Genomic DNA, 14,919 nt, shown 5'->3' with positions numbered 1-14,919 from the left:
TTACTAGTGTTACTAGTGTACCATCATAATCATCGTACCACACACATTTAACATTTTGCCGCCTCATCTCATCGATTGCCGATGTTTACCACCCAGTTTTTTTGGACTTTCCCCAAAACATGACGGCAAAGCGTTCAAAGCATCCGGAAAAATTACTCCGTTCGGAAAAATCTCTATAAAAAAAACAAGAGAAAAGCTCCGGTGTTAAAAAATCTGCAACTCACCTTCTCAGGCACCACAGTCCAGTCTTCCAAATTGAGGGACTTGAGGGTCGGCTCCGAGTGCTTGGAGTGCCGATAAATCCTAATGTCCTTGCCCGTGAACATCGGGAAGTTGATGTAGCGATACCCGCGGACGTCCGACCCCAGGAGGACCTCTCTCACGTCGTTGGGCCGCACCGCCTCCACCTCTTCGATGGCCTTCTGAAGGTAAGGCTGAGTTTCCTGGGAGATCAATTCCAGAACACATTAGGGTGAATTCAGTTCATTCTTACTTATTTTTTTAGTTTTAGTAGAGGTTTTACGGCGCTCACAACTGCATAAGGTCATATGAGCGCCAGAAGAATAGAGGTGTTACAAGAGAGTAACAAACAAAAAAGAAGGGGAGATAAGGACGATAGATGTTTGATAGAAAAGAAGAAGCAAACCACACCAAAGCACCCGCCAACCACCCACAGTTCATTCTTAACACCAAAAGCTAAACTGCATAAAATTGATGAACTGTTCTTTCCTAGGACTCCCACATCTTGTATTATGGGGAGAATTTTCCATAAGTATTTCGCTGGGTTTTTTTTGGGAATGTTGTATCTCTTTTTGGGAATGTTGTATCTCTCTCAGCACAGGTTGACCCTGACAGGTAGTGTCAAAGCCCATCTCCTATTATGACCCAAATTGTGTTGATGCGGGCATATAAAAAACATACACTAAAAATTAATGATTGTGCGTGTGCATGGGGGAGTTGTGCGCAAGCAAATCAGCAAACTTGATCACAAACTAAACTGTGCTGAGCAATAATGTACATCTTTTGAGTTTACACTTTAACTTCTTTGTAAAACAAATCTTCCTCCTTCATAATTTTCAGCTGTGAAAAATAGAAACAGAACGCCTATTATAACATTGTTTTTACAAAGGCAATCACATTTCAAAAATCCAATAACGTACCAGGCAAAAATCACAGTAGCTTTTCAGGATCCAAACTCTCCGCACAAACGAGAGCTGATGGAAATGCTTCTTTACCAAGGGATTGGTTTTTCCTGAAATTCAAAAAAAAATCCTCTGGTTAACAATGAATGAAAGGCTAAACAAAGAAAAAAAACTAAATTTTAAATTTTAAAAAGAAGAAAATCAATTAAAATTGAGAGACAAATAACAACACGACAACATTCACTTGGATTACCACAAGTGACACAAATAAACAAAACAAGTTACTATAGTCTAATAACATAGCAAGATGACTTTTACTCTCCTTGAAACATCCATAAAAGATTATTTCAGATGGACCTCAGATTTAAAGCCCTATTCCGTTTGATTCAACCTGAGAAAACTCAGAAATCCCAAAGTCAAAATGTCCTTCTAGAGATTTAACTCTTTAAACACTGAGTACTTTCCATTGTTTCCCGGAGTTTTTTCTACAATCAACTGAACCTGGTGCACTATGTCTCATTATAACCCCAAAATCTTGCCTCCAGCTTCTAAATGGCGGAAACAAAGGCTTAGTCACTACAACAAAAAAAAACTTGGATCGGGAACAGTTCCGAAAAACAAGCAAAAACTAGCACTAAATAAAAATGAAACAGTTGCCACAAGTATGACGGGGAACAGGGTTATTACCGCCGGACACTCCCAGCATCTGACAGGGTTTAAAGAGTTAAATGACAGTCCCACCTCAAAATATTCTTACCTGCTACCCATCTCAACAAATGGTAGACCTTGCTATTCTGAGACTAAAAAAAACTAAAAAAACAAATGTAGGAGCTATAAACTTACCCAGTATCATAAAGGCTCTTGTATCAAGGCCTAACTTGTAGCAGGCCTGAAAGAAAGCAAAAGAAATCACTCAAGTCAATTCCAAGTTCCATTCAAATGAGTTCAGTCTTCAAAAACGAATACATTTGTGAAATACTTATACAACACAATTAAGCTGCTTGTGCAACATCTTTCGGGGGGGGGGGGGGGGGGGGGGGCATTTTACAAAATCACAAGTGACCCTCATGTTCATCGAGCTAAAAACTCAAGGGGTGCACTGACCAAAAACACTTTCATTGAAACTTTACAGGATGAACAGAATAAATTTTAAAAATTTAACAAGCAAAAACACACACACAATAAAAAAAAGACAGCACTGAAGATGTATTTTAGAACACAATAAGGTCATATAAGTGCCAAGGATTAGAGGTGTTAGAAGAGAGTAACAAACATGAAAAAGAAGGACGGGAGATAAAGACGATAGACGTTCGATAGGAAAGAAGAAGCAAACCACACCAGAGCACCCGCCACCCACCCACTAAAAACTCAAGGGGTGCGCTGGCTGACCAAAAACACTTACACTGAAACTTTACAGGCTGAACAAAATAAATACAAAATTTTAACAAGCAAAAACAAACACACACACACACACACACACAAACAAAAAACAAAACAAAAAAAAGAGCGCTGAAGATGAGAACATCAGGAACAAAACAACAAAACAAAAGTCATAAACGTAAGAAACAAGTAAAATAAATAATCCAATCCCACTGAGATTTGGTCGCTTTTTTTAAGGACAAGCGGGCTAACCCAGATTTTGGAGGGTTTCCAGAAATCTTAAACCTACACCAAAAGTGGGCATTGCCCTACCTAAAGGAGAAGATTGGTTTCATTGGTGGTGTGTATATTTGTTTGGCTATAGATAAAACTTTCCTTGTCTTTCAAAGGAACTGAACAAGGGGCAAAAACTTTACCTTCGATTTTCTCAAAACAGCATTTTTCGGGAGAGCCCCTACTTTGTACTTAAAAGCAACCATTTAACAACAAATGTGAGGCAGCGTGGTGGAATCAGGCTCTCGTCAAAATAATCAAAGTGAAGAAACTTGCATTTTTCCGCAGGTTTGTGAATTTTTTTCAAATTTTTGTTTTTTGGCTCAACACCTTTCATGTCCATTAAATAACTAATTTTTGTGTGGATTTTTCTGAAAAAAAGTTGATTAAAGGCACAAAAAATGTAAATTTTCAGTTACCACGGACTTTTACGATAACGAAATAACTAATCTTTGGCGGCCATTTTCTCACTAATTTTACCTCTGAAAACAGGTGACCCCCACCTCCTTCATTTGCAAATATCTCGATATATATATTCAAGATAAATGGATACTTTTTTCATTTAAATAAAGACCAGTAAACAAGCTATAAGATGGTACTAATAACTCTACATGCCCAAAAATTGACGAGAGCCTGATTCCTCCACGCTGCCTCACATATATACAATCCAATCCCACTGAGATTTAAGAACAACAAATATGAGAGAGAAGAAAGAAACGAACCTGTTGCTGATTGCCTCCCTTGTCGGCAAGAATCTTGTAAAAGTAGTCCAGCTTGACGGAGAGCTTCTTGTTCCACACCTGGTACGGCATGAAGCTCTTCAAGCTGAGGGAGCAGAAAAAAAAATATTGGAAAATCTCAGGCAATTTCAGTAAACACGTCTTCATCGTTTTTTAGTAAGTGTTATACGGCACTTGCAACACAATAAGTTTCTTGAACAGGTGTCTAAGAAAGTTACTGAGGATCAGATGGCCAGACAGGGTCACCAATGTGGAAGTGTTAATGAAAACAAGACAGATCCCAGTCAGAGATGAGGTCGGAAGAAGGCGGTGGCGATGGATTGGACATACTCTCAGGAAGTCAGGCAGCTGCATAACAAAGAAAGTTTTGGATTGGAACCCACAGGGCAAGAGATCAAGGGGAAGACCTCGTGGAACTTGGAGAAGAATCACAGAAATCGATGTACAGAAAAGTGGGAAGACATGGAATAACATCAAGAGGCTAGCCCAGGATAGAGAAAAGTGGAGGGTGTTTGTCCGTGGCCTATACCCTGATGCAGGGTGAGAAAGGCAATGATGATGAACACAGTAAGGTCATATAACGATTAGAGGCGAGATGTTACAAGAGAACAGAGTGCAACAAACATAAAAAAGGAGGGGAGATAAATACGATAGATGTTTGATAGGAAATAAGAAGCAAACCACACCAGAGCACCCGCCAACCAACCACCCACCGATAGATGTTTGATAGGAAAGAAGGAGCAAACAACACCAGAGCACCCGCCAACCACCCACAATCTGTCCTCCTCCTTTTTTGTGTTTGTCCCTCTCTCGTAACACCTCTAATCTTCAGCACTTGCATGCCGGTTATTTCTCTCCCCCGTCCCCTCCCATCATCGATCGACCACTCACCTCTTCCTCTGGTGCGGCGTGGACAGGAGACAGGTCATGAGGCGACGGAAGTCGGAGCACTCCCTGGGCGCGGCCAGCCCCCGCTCCAGCTGGTATTGGGTCACCTCCTCCTCCAGCCCCAGGCTCTCCATGCACATGTACACAAACATGCCCAGCTGCGGCAGCTGTGGAAACAACAAAAACATAACACGTTTGGGAGGTGATGGGTGCAATGCAGTAGTGTATTCATATCACCCATTTACATTTGAGCTTGAGTAAAGAGAAGCAAATCGACACAATAATGGTCATACAGTACAGTGCAGGGAAAGAAACAAGACAGATAGACAGAAGCAGCAGAGGGAAAGTTTTAATTTTAGTAAACGTTTTACGGCGCTCGCTACAGCATAAGGTCATATGAGTGCTAGAAGTTCAGAAGTGTTACAAGAGAGTAACAAACATAAAAAAGAAGGAGGGGAGATAAGGACCTATAACTCCAGACCCAGGCTCTCTATGCACATGTACACATACATGCCTAGCTGGGGCAGCTGTGGAAACAACACACACATATAATTATCATCATAAATTGTATTCTGTCTTTATTTAGAAAGACACACACACGTCATCATAAATTGTATTCTTTTTTTTCTTTAGTAAGACAAACACACATATCATAAATTGTATTCTTTTTTGACCGATCGATTGATTTTTTTTTTTTTAGTAAGAGTTTTACTGCACTTGCAACACAATAAAGTCATATAAGTGCCGAAGAATAGAGGTGTTACAAGACAGTAACAAACACAAAAAAGAAGGAGAAGAGATAAGGACGATAGATGATAGGAAAGAAGGAGCAAACCACACTAGAGCACCCGCCAACCACCCACTTTTTCTATTTAGTAAGTGTTTTACGGAACTTGCAACACACAATAATATAAGGTCATATATAAGTATACCGAAGATTAGAGGAGTTTCCAGAGAGAAACAAACACAAAAAAGGAGGAGGGATAAGGACGATAGATGGGGTTGGGGGTTTTTTGGGGGGGGGGAGGGGGGTTGTAAGTGTTTTACGGCGCTCGCAACTGCATACGGTCATATGAGCGCGCGGGACACATTAAACTTTTTCAGTTGGTAGGAAATTTTGAATTTTGCCTGGGTGGCGGCCGAAGCCTACTCTTATCAATTTTAGACCACCAAGGGATCTTTAACGTGCGCAACTTGCACACCGGCCCTCCAAGATTTTTCGCCCTTGTCCGAGAAGGCTAGGTGTAGACCTTTCCTACCAGAAGACCAGGGGTGTGGCTGAAAGACAGCAGTAAAAATGAGCCAAGGAGTAGCAGAAAGAGTCAAGAGCCCTGAGGCGGGGGCAAAGGAGGTGAGGGGGTGAGGGCAGAAAGAGGAGATGAAAGCAGACGACAGAACGCTGCTAGAGAGCAGGAAAGGAGGAGAAAGGAGACAATTTTAGAGAAGAAAATTTTTACGGTCACTACCCCGATTCGAACCCGCGACCTTTGAGTGAGAGGTAAACACTTTAACCTCTAGACCACGAGAGCCCCCGAGAAAACAATAAGCCTTCTTCAAGCACAAGAATCTCACCTCCCACATGGTCCGTATTTGCTTCTTCACCTCCGGTCCAAGGAGCCCATCCTCCCAGTCTTGAAGTTCCTGAAGACGTGCCTACACACACAAAAAAACAAAACAAATCACAATCAAATAAAAGGCAAAACCACTTACAACAGCCTTTTTCTTTTTATTGGTAAGTGTTTTACGGCGCTCACAACAGCATAAGGTTATATATGAGAGCGCCTTACAACAGCCTGCTATCTCACCTCAACATTACTGCCCTTGTTGAAAGGCTCAACACAACTGAACAAGAAATTTATAAGAACCTCGATCTCTCAAATATTTTTCTTTGACATAACACTCATTCTAAGGAACTATTTGTACCGATATCCAAAATCTTCCATTCTACGAGAAAAAAAAACCCCTGTATTTTTTTACCTGCTTCACATACTGATTTTCTTCACAACTAAACAGTCTCATATATCCCTGCCACTAAAGACTGATATATATATTCATTGTTTTGGGCCTGACGTTGTGTCCTTGGGAAAGGCACTTTACATGAATTTTCCTCACTTCACCCAGGTGGGAATGGGTACCCGGCTATAGACAGCGAAAGATCTTGTCAGTTTGTTAGTGTTTGAGCGCTTAATCGGCTGCTTGCACTGTATGCTTCCCGGGAAGCTGAGAATGTTTCCGAGTGTTCTGTGGTCTGCTGGGGTAATAATATAGTGTAAAACGCATAGAGCCTGCAGTTGAGCAGGGATATGCGCTATGCAAATGTTATTTATTAATTAATTATTATTTGCTCAAAATTTGATGTATGTGCTCTTAAAAACTTTTTAAATCCTGAAATTACACACAAATGACTCGTAGATTATAAGACAACATTGATTCTCACTCACTCACACACAACACACACAGAGATTGTGAAAGATTCAACTGACCTGCTCCATAGCTTTCCTGTCTTCCACTTTCTGGCGGCGATCCTCTCGTTCCTGCAAGACCTTATCCCGCCTCAGCTGTGACAGAAGCTGCTGAGAAGGATCCTCTTGACTGGCATTCGGATTTTTCACTCTCCGACGTACACCGGCTGAAAAGAAAGAAAAAAAATCATTTTGTGAATCTTAGTTTAGTTATTGTAGAGGTTTTACGGCCCTCGCAACTGCATAAGGTCATATGAGCACCAGAAAATTAGAGGCGTTACAAGAGAGTAGCAAACATAAAAAGAAGAAGGGGAGATAAGGACGATAGATGTCTGATAGGAAAGAAGAAGCAAACCACACCAGAGCACCCACCAACCACCCACCTTTTTTAAGGGAATCTAAAGTTTTGGGTAGGTGGGGGGGGGGGAGGTTTCAAGGCAACTTTTTCAAAACCAAAAGAAAACCCAATCCACACAGGTAATGCTCATGAGAAAAATTACACTATCCGTACGTCGTGTCTTACTATCATATCCATACAACGTGGGGAACTCTGTGCCAAAACTTTCCAAACAGGAAATTTACTCGATAATCCGATCCATACGCTTTGCATATCAGTCTGTCAAAATGAATTTTTTGAGAAATACTGAAAGTTTTAAAGAGATCTTCGTACTAGAAGTATTCTAAAATGTGAAGAATACAACCCCGGGGGTACAAAATGACCCCAGGGGGTACGGATAGGGTTAAAACCGTTAAACAAATCAATCATTTTCAACACAAAACAAACCCCCCCCAAAAAAAACCCACGAAAAAAGAAAATTAAATGAAAATAATATGTCGGCTTCAATTTTAAAGACTGTTAGCGAGGCCATACTGCCCTGAACATTGAACAAGAACAATTTTCATCAAGCTGATATATCAAAGAAGAAAAAACTATCTTCCAACACATTACACATATTCAGACAGAAGATTACCCCACAACTCAATTTTTTTTTTGCTGAGAAAGTGGCAAACTAAAAATTTAATCCAACCTTCTTTTTAAAACGGAACAGAGATTCAACCATATCTTATCATCCCTGAATATTATTCAGGGATGATAAGATATGGCTGAATCATATGTATAGATCACCGAGCACATTACAAAGAAAAAGATTCGCAGGGGATACAAATTGATTTCTTTTCTTTTTTTTGCACTAAAGCAACAAAAAACACCCTACCAATTCCTGCCTTACAGGTATACAAAAAGGTCTATAAAAATAAAAAAGCACCTGAAACTCCTCCTAGCTTACTTGTTTTGCCATTTTCATTGCCAATAGCTATCAAACATACATGGCCACTAGCAATGGTCTGTTGACTGTCCGTACTGGCAAATTATTGTGTACATTGTGCATTGTTAATAAAGTAACTGTACGTAATGTATTTGGGAATGCCACTGTAAACCAAATCTCTCCCCCCCCCCTCCTCCACAGGGATCAATAAAAACAATTTATTTTATTACGATAGTGATAAGTTATGATCTAAAACATCCAGGTTTGATATACTATAACTGAACATGCCTGCCTATAATATGAGACATTGCTTTATTCGGTAAATTGCATGCAGCCTTCAAAATACCAATAAATGAATACAAAATTAAGAGAGAAGTACGCAATACAAACTACAGTTACATTAACTACACATACTGCAACATATCGCTGCTACCTCCAAAGAACAAAGTTTTATCTGACATTTTCGGCCGTTTTGTCCACACACGAGGCCAGAAACCAGATTATTATGCTCAAAGATTTCATTTGAAAAAGCTTGACATGTTCTGAAACTCAAGTATATTTTGATATCCAATTTCTCAAAACTGGGTACGGAGCTGATAAAACTTTGTAATTCTTGGGTTGCGACATAATAGGTCAACTCACAAGCTCAATAACATCTAATCTATCCTCTACATACAAGGTTTAGAGGAGGGGATGATTTTACAAAAAGCATACCGACCACTCAGTGCTAGACTCCATGAGACATTACTTTATAATTCGGTAAATTGCAGCATTTACTCCATCATTCGTCACTTTTGAAAATGGTGTATGGCGGAGTTTTACACTCAGCAGTCGATATGCCAAGTGAAGTAGATAACAATGACGAGGAAAATGCTTCTATATATATAATATATATATATATACCTGTAGCAAGCATGTCTTCTTCAGGATTTGGCTTGGCAGCTCCCAAGATCTTGTCTCTAAGACCTCTGCAAAAATAGATATATTATAAAAATCATTTTAGTAAGAGTTTTACAGTACTTGCAACACAATAAGGTCATACAAGAGTCGAAGATTTGAGGTGTTACAAGAGCATAACAAACACAAAAAAGGAGGGGAGAAAAAGACGATCGATGTTTGATAGGAAAGTAGACGCAAACCACACCAGAGCACCCGCCAACAACCAACATTATAAAAATCAGTGTGAAATATAAAAAGAATATGAGTCGCGACACTGTGGAATCATGCGCTTGTCAATTTTTGGGCGTGTGGAGTTAGTAGTATCATCTGAAAGCGTGTTCATTTGCCTTGCTTTCGATTAAAAAAAACCCAACCATTTACCTTGAATAGAAGTTGAGATATTTGCAATTAAAGGAGGTGGGGTCACTTGGTTTCAGAGGTAAAATAAGCGAGAAAATGGCCGCCAAAGTTTGGTAATTTCAATAGCTTGAGAGTCCTTGAAAACTGGAAATTTACAGTTTGCCCCTTTAATTTATAAATGTTTTCCCATTAAATTCACATGGAAATGTGTTTTTACATGGACATATGTATAAAAGGTGTTTTGAGCCAAAAAACAAGAATTTTGTAAAAATTGACAAACTGGCCAAAAAATTCCTGTTCCTTCGATTTCACTCTTTTGACGAGCGCCTGATTTTACTAAGATGCCTCATATATATATATATAAATAATAATATGCATCCCTTTACTTTCTGCTCAGATTTATATTACACCAATTGAAAAAAAAAGACATACGAAAGACGACTTCATAATTTACCATTGCAGGGAGATCAGTTTTAAAAATGGTGACTTAGCACAGAATCTATTATGTATTTCATAATAACTCCTTTATATAACAGAAAAAACAAATAAACATCAAGTGGTTACAATCCATTTATAAAAATCTAAGAAAGAGCCCTAACCTAACCTGCGCAAATTAGGACACCATCAAAGTCATAAATCACAGGTTCAGCTATATACATCTTAAAAAAACTGCTCTGTTCAGAAAAATCACAAAACAAGGAAAAAGCACGCACTAGCTAAGTAACTAAATAAAGGGAACTTTCCAACTGAAACCCCAATTTATCTAAATCAAACAATTTCCCATCCCGTTCGTGTTAAACATTCCTGAAAAAGATACACTAATAACATATATATATATGAAGGCCGATCCTTACTTGGACAAGAGAGCCACCTTCTGCTTCATCATCGTCTCTAGCTTCTGTGCCTTTTTGGACACAAAGTTATCCGGGCCGTTGAAACGATAGCAGTTTTCAATCATGAGACGAAAATCACTCATGAACTCTGTCACGTCCCCATACTGATGCGTCTCGAATTTCTCTTTCACTGAGGAGAAAAGGAGAGGAAAAGGTTAATAATTAGACTGAATGCTACCAAAGTCATTTACCTAAAACTGTTTTGTTTTTGTAAAGTGTTTTACGGCGCTCGCAACTGCATAGGTCATATGAGCGCGCGGGACACCACTAATATTTTCGATTGGTAGGAAATTTTTTAATTTTGCCCGGGTGGCGGCTGATGCCTACTCTTATCGATTTTAGACCACCAAAGGATCTTTAACGTGCGCAGCTTGCACACGGGCCCTCCGAGATTTTTCGCCCTTGTCCGAGAAGGCTAGGTGTAGATCTTTCCTACCAGAAGATCAGGGGTGTGGCAGAAAGACAGCAGTAAGGAGGAGCCAAGGAGTAGCAGTAGAAAGGTGAGGGGGTGGGGGCAGAAAGTGGAAATGAAAGCAGACAACAGAACATTGCTAGAGAGCAGGAAAGGAGGTGAAAGGAGACAATTTTAGAGAAAAAAATTTTCGGTCGCTACCCGGATTCGAACCCGGGACCTTTGAATGAGAGGCCAACACCTTAACCTCTAGGCCACAAGAGCCTCCCTGTTTTGTTTATCAAGGGGATCACAACAAAGAGAACAAAAATGTTGGAGCAAAATCTATTCTCAGTAAAAATGTAAAGTAATTTTGGAATGAACAAGTTGCTGAGACATCAAGATCTTTACTTGTCACAGACCAATCCAACGGGGTATATAAATATGTGAGGCAGCGTGGTGGAATCAGGCTCTCGTCAAAATAATCAAAGAGAAGAAACATGCATTTTTTCCCATGTTTGTGAATTTTACCCAAAAAATTTTTTTTTTTTGGCTCAACACCTTTCATGCGCATTAAAGAACTCATTTCTGTGTGTATTTTTCTGAAAAACGTTAATTAAAGGTACAACAAATATAAATTGTCAGTTACCACGGACTCTTAAGCTGGAAATAACTAATCTTTGGTGGATATTTTCTTACTAATTTTACCTCTGAAAACAGGTGACCTCCACTTCCTTCTTTCGCAAATATCTCGACTTGTATTCAAGATAAATGGATATTTTTTTCATCCAAATAAAGACAAGTGAACAAGCCTTAAGACGATACCAATAACTCTACATGCCTAAAAATTGATGAGAGCCTGATTCTACCACGCTGCCTCACATATATACAATAATACATAGAAGAAGATGTCAGGGGGCTCTAATGGCAATGTTAATAAGGTGTTCACCTTTCAATCAACAGGTCCCGGGTTCGAATCCAAATAACAACAGAAAATTTTCTTCTCTAAAAATGTTCTCCTTTCATATCCTTTCCTGTTCTCTAGCACAATGTTCTGTCGTCTGCTTTTGTATCATCTCCACTTTCAGCCCCCACCCCTTCACATCCTTTGTCCCTTCCTCTGGGCTCCTGACTCTTTCTGCAGTCTTTCTACTGCTACTCCTTGGCTCCTTCTTACTGCTGTCTTTCAGCCACACCCCTGATCTTTATGGTAGGAAAGATCTACACCTAGCCTTTTCCAATAAGGGCGAAAAATCTTGGAAGTCTTGCATGTAAGTTGCACACGTTACAAATCCCTCGACAGTCCAAAATAGACAAAAGTAAGCTTCGATTGCAAGCCCTCACTCCCTCCACCTCGCGTCGCCAGGAACTAGTTCGCGTAGCGGTCGATTAGGACCCATGACTGTACAGTCCGTTGTTTGCCTAGTGCGTATTAATAATATAAACACGGTGGGTCCACCAAAGTTCAATCCAGCCAAAATTTCTTACTAACTGAAAATGTTTAATGTGCCCCATGCACTCATTTGACCTTATAATGCAGTTGCAAGCGCCATAAAATTAAAAAATACTAACCCCCCCCCCAATCAGCACAATTTAGATCACTAAGAAGGCAGGCTTCTGACCCTGACTGCCAACCAGAGCTGAGTGAAAGGGATACAACATCCCATGAGAAAGACCAAGATACTCTTTAAAAATGTGTGGTGGCGGTTTAGTTATTGGAAGGTCTGACGACTATTTTTTTATTTAATCGTAAGTCTAATGCAGTGTTTCTTCTTTACACAGGCTTGGGACTTTCATCGGATATATATTTATATAAACATTTTTGGTAGTTGCAGTTTGTCGGTGGGGGAGGAGGCTGGCCCCTCCCCCAATCAAGGCTGGTTGGCAGGTGCTCTGGGGTGGTTTGTTCCTTCTTTCCTGTCAAACATCTATTCATCCTCAGTCCTTATCCCTCCCCATTCTTTTTTGTTTGTAACTCTCTCTTGTAACACACCTAATCTTTGGCACTTTATGTAAAAAAAAGCCAAGCCGAGTCACTTGATGTGACTTGCTGTCGTGACTTACTAGTCACAGTCATAATCTTTACCACAGCAAAATTCTTTAATCTTAACGACATCCCAAAATGAAAACTTAATCCATTCACCCCACACAAACATAATTGTAAACGGCTCAGTTTTTTTATCTAAAAGCCCTGAGCACTGTTTTACCGAGGCCAATATGGCAGGACTAATAACTATTGATTTGCGGCAAAAATGAAGGCCATATTCGTGTTCAGCACGCAAAATACTACTAATCTAGAAAAAAAGTATACCAAACGTTTACATGAGACGGGTGTATTAGTAAAAAAAATACCAAAGAAAATTACTTACTTTTGCCCATCCACATTGGATTCTTGATCTTTTTATAATAATCAGCAGTCTCTGGGAAGTTGGCATCCACACGGGTCAAAAACAATTTGTTGACAAACCTACAGCCAGTGGACATCAGATTGCATAGGATGCGATATCCTACTTGAAGTTCATAGACGAGAGACTCAATATTGAAGGGAATACTGACAATCTCTTTCTTATCCTCCTCTTGCGAAGACTTTGGTGACTCTGGCGTTTCATCTCCAGGGTCAGTTGCCATGGTTTCTGAATGCTCATTTGGACGATCATCTGCATCGGTAGCAGTGCCATTTTCACTGACCTCAGACCACAGCTGAGCCATGTGCGTTGGCCCTGCCCCCTCCGCCTCATTGTTTACAATTGCGACACAGACGTTCTCGTTGGACTCGGTTCGGGCACCTTCTTCACCCTCGCCAGCCGGGTGACTAGATCCGTCCATGGCATCAGGAAATGTATCCGTAGACTCATCTGTGTCCATTCTACTGGACAAGAAATCTAACTGAACCACACAAAAAAGTCATTGTATCCACTTAATTAAAGTTAAAAGGACTTCGGAACTCAATTTTAAAAACACATCAATGAGTGAGTGATCAACATGCCCGATATCATCCTATACAAAACAATATTATTTTTGCACTCCTAACTTGAAACTGTGTTCCAGTCACCTGAAACTCTACTGAATACAATAATAAATACACAAAAGTATATTTCTGACACATAAAGACGACAGGATTTTATGTTCGTCTCATAGTCGTGTAACACAGCTTGCAACACAACAAAAACACACTCGATTCTAAAAACATCTTTCCACCTGTAAAGATTCAGTCCAGCCTCCCGATGCATTGTGGGCTCGCTATTCTGGCGCAGTAATATAAACTGCTGCAGTAACATATTAACTAAAAAGCTCTTGTTTTAAGTTCGGAAGACCTAAATCACATCCATATAATATATTTAACAATTACAGCTGAACGTTTAGAATAAAAGAAAAATATAATATTATAATTAGTTCACTATAGTGGTGACCAATTTCTGGTGCACCTGAATATGCAAATTAGGTGTTATTCGTCGGCCTCGCTTTGGTTTTCTTTTGGCCTATTTTACTCGCCATGCCCCCATAGTCCTATCTTTGCGTAATCTGCTGAATAAAGAATTTAGGTCATAGATTCGTCTTGAGATTTCTATCTAGGGTTTTTGTAGTCAAATGCATTATTTTCTGATTTACGGGAAATACTGGTAAACTTTTATAAAAGACTATTGCCGGATACATTTTGATTGAAAACACGACTTTCAGAAATTACCGAAAAACAAACGTACTACGTTAACGTAAAAGTCCGTAAGACACGTGCTTTGTTAGGGAAATGGAGTAGTAACTCTCGTGGATATTGGGAGGTGGGGGGGGGAGGCAGTATTACGAATTTCGAAATCATATTTTTTACCTCACATATTGTCTAAACTCCCTCGTTCTTCTACCTGAGGGATTTGCACTGTTTTTGGGGTACATTTCTCTTTTTTTAGATTGACAGTAATGATTAGATTAGTAGGCCTATTGAACTCACGACGAGAAAAAAAAAATACATATAGGGCCTACAGACTGTACGCGACAGGGAGGGAGGGGGGAGGAGGCAAAATCAGTCGTTTGGGAGATATTAAAAGCATGCAATCTTCGTTTGTTTGTTTGTTCGTTTGTTTTTTAGTTCTAGATCTTAGTTCCAGCCTTATTTTTATTTTTATTTTATTTATTTATTTTAAATTTATTTATTTATTTTATTTTATTTTTTTTTATTTTTTTTTTGGTGGGG

General features: G+C 39.6%; 1 protein-coding gene across 1 annotated transcript in view; it reads right to left on the bottom strand.

Moving 5' to 3' along the window:
• Positions 1–13,939, bottom strand: part of LOC101864491 — a 29,770-nt gene extending 15,831 nt beyond the window's left edge. Inside the window, exons 1-10 of the mRNA XM_005111139.3 lie at positions 13,103–13,939; positions 10,304–10,472; positions 9,054–9,118; positions 6,907–7,052; positions 5,996–6,076; positions 4,427–4,590; positions 3,518–3,620; positions 1,986–2,031; positions 1,161–1,252; positions 225–443 (exon numbers count right to left, since the gene is read on the bottom strand). Coding sequence (XP_005111196.1) covers positions 225–443; positions 1,161–1,252; positions 1,986–2,031; positions 3,518–3,620; positions 4,427–4,590; positions 5,996–6,076; positions 6,907–7,052; positions 9,054–9,118; positions 10,304–10,472; positions 13,103–13,598 — 1,581 coding nt within the window. The 5' untranslated portion in view covers positions 13,599–13,939. The remainder of the gene's footprint in view (positions 1–224; positions 444–1,160; positions 1,253–1,985; positions 2,032–3,517; positions 3,621–4,426; positions 4,591–5,995; positions 6,077–6,906; positions 7,053–9,053; positions 9,119–10,303; positions 10,473–13,102) is intronic.
• Between the last annotated feature and the right edge of the window lie 980 nt (positions 13,940–14,919).

Source organism: Aplysia californica, unplaced genomic scaffold (genome assembly GCF_000002075.1).
Source record: "Aplysia californica isolate F4 #8 unplaced genomic scaffold, AplCal3.0 scaffold01012, whole genome shotgun sequence".
NCBI classification, from domain to species: domain Eukaryota; kingdom Metazoa; phylum Mollusca; class Gastropoda; order Aplysiida; family Aplysiidae; genus Aplysia; species Aplysia californica.
This window is presented reverse-complemented; position numbering and strand designations above follow the sequence as displayed.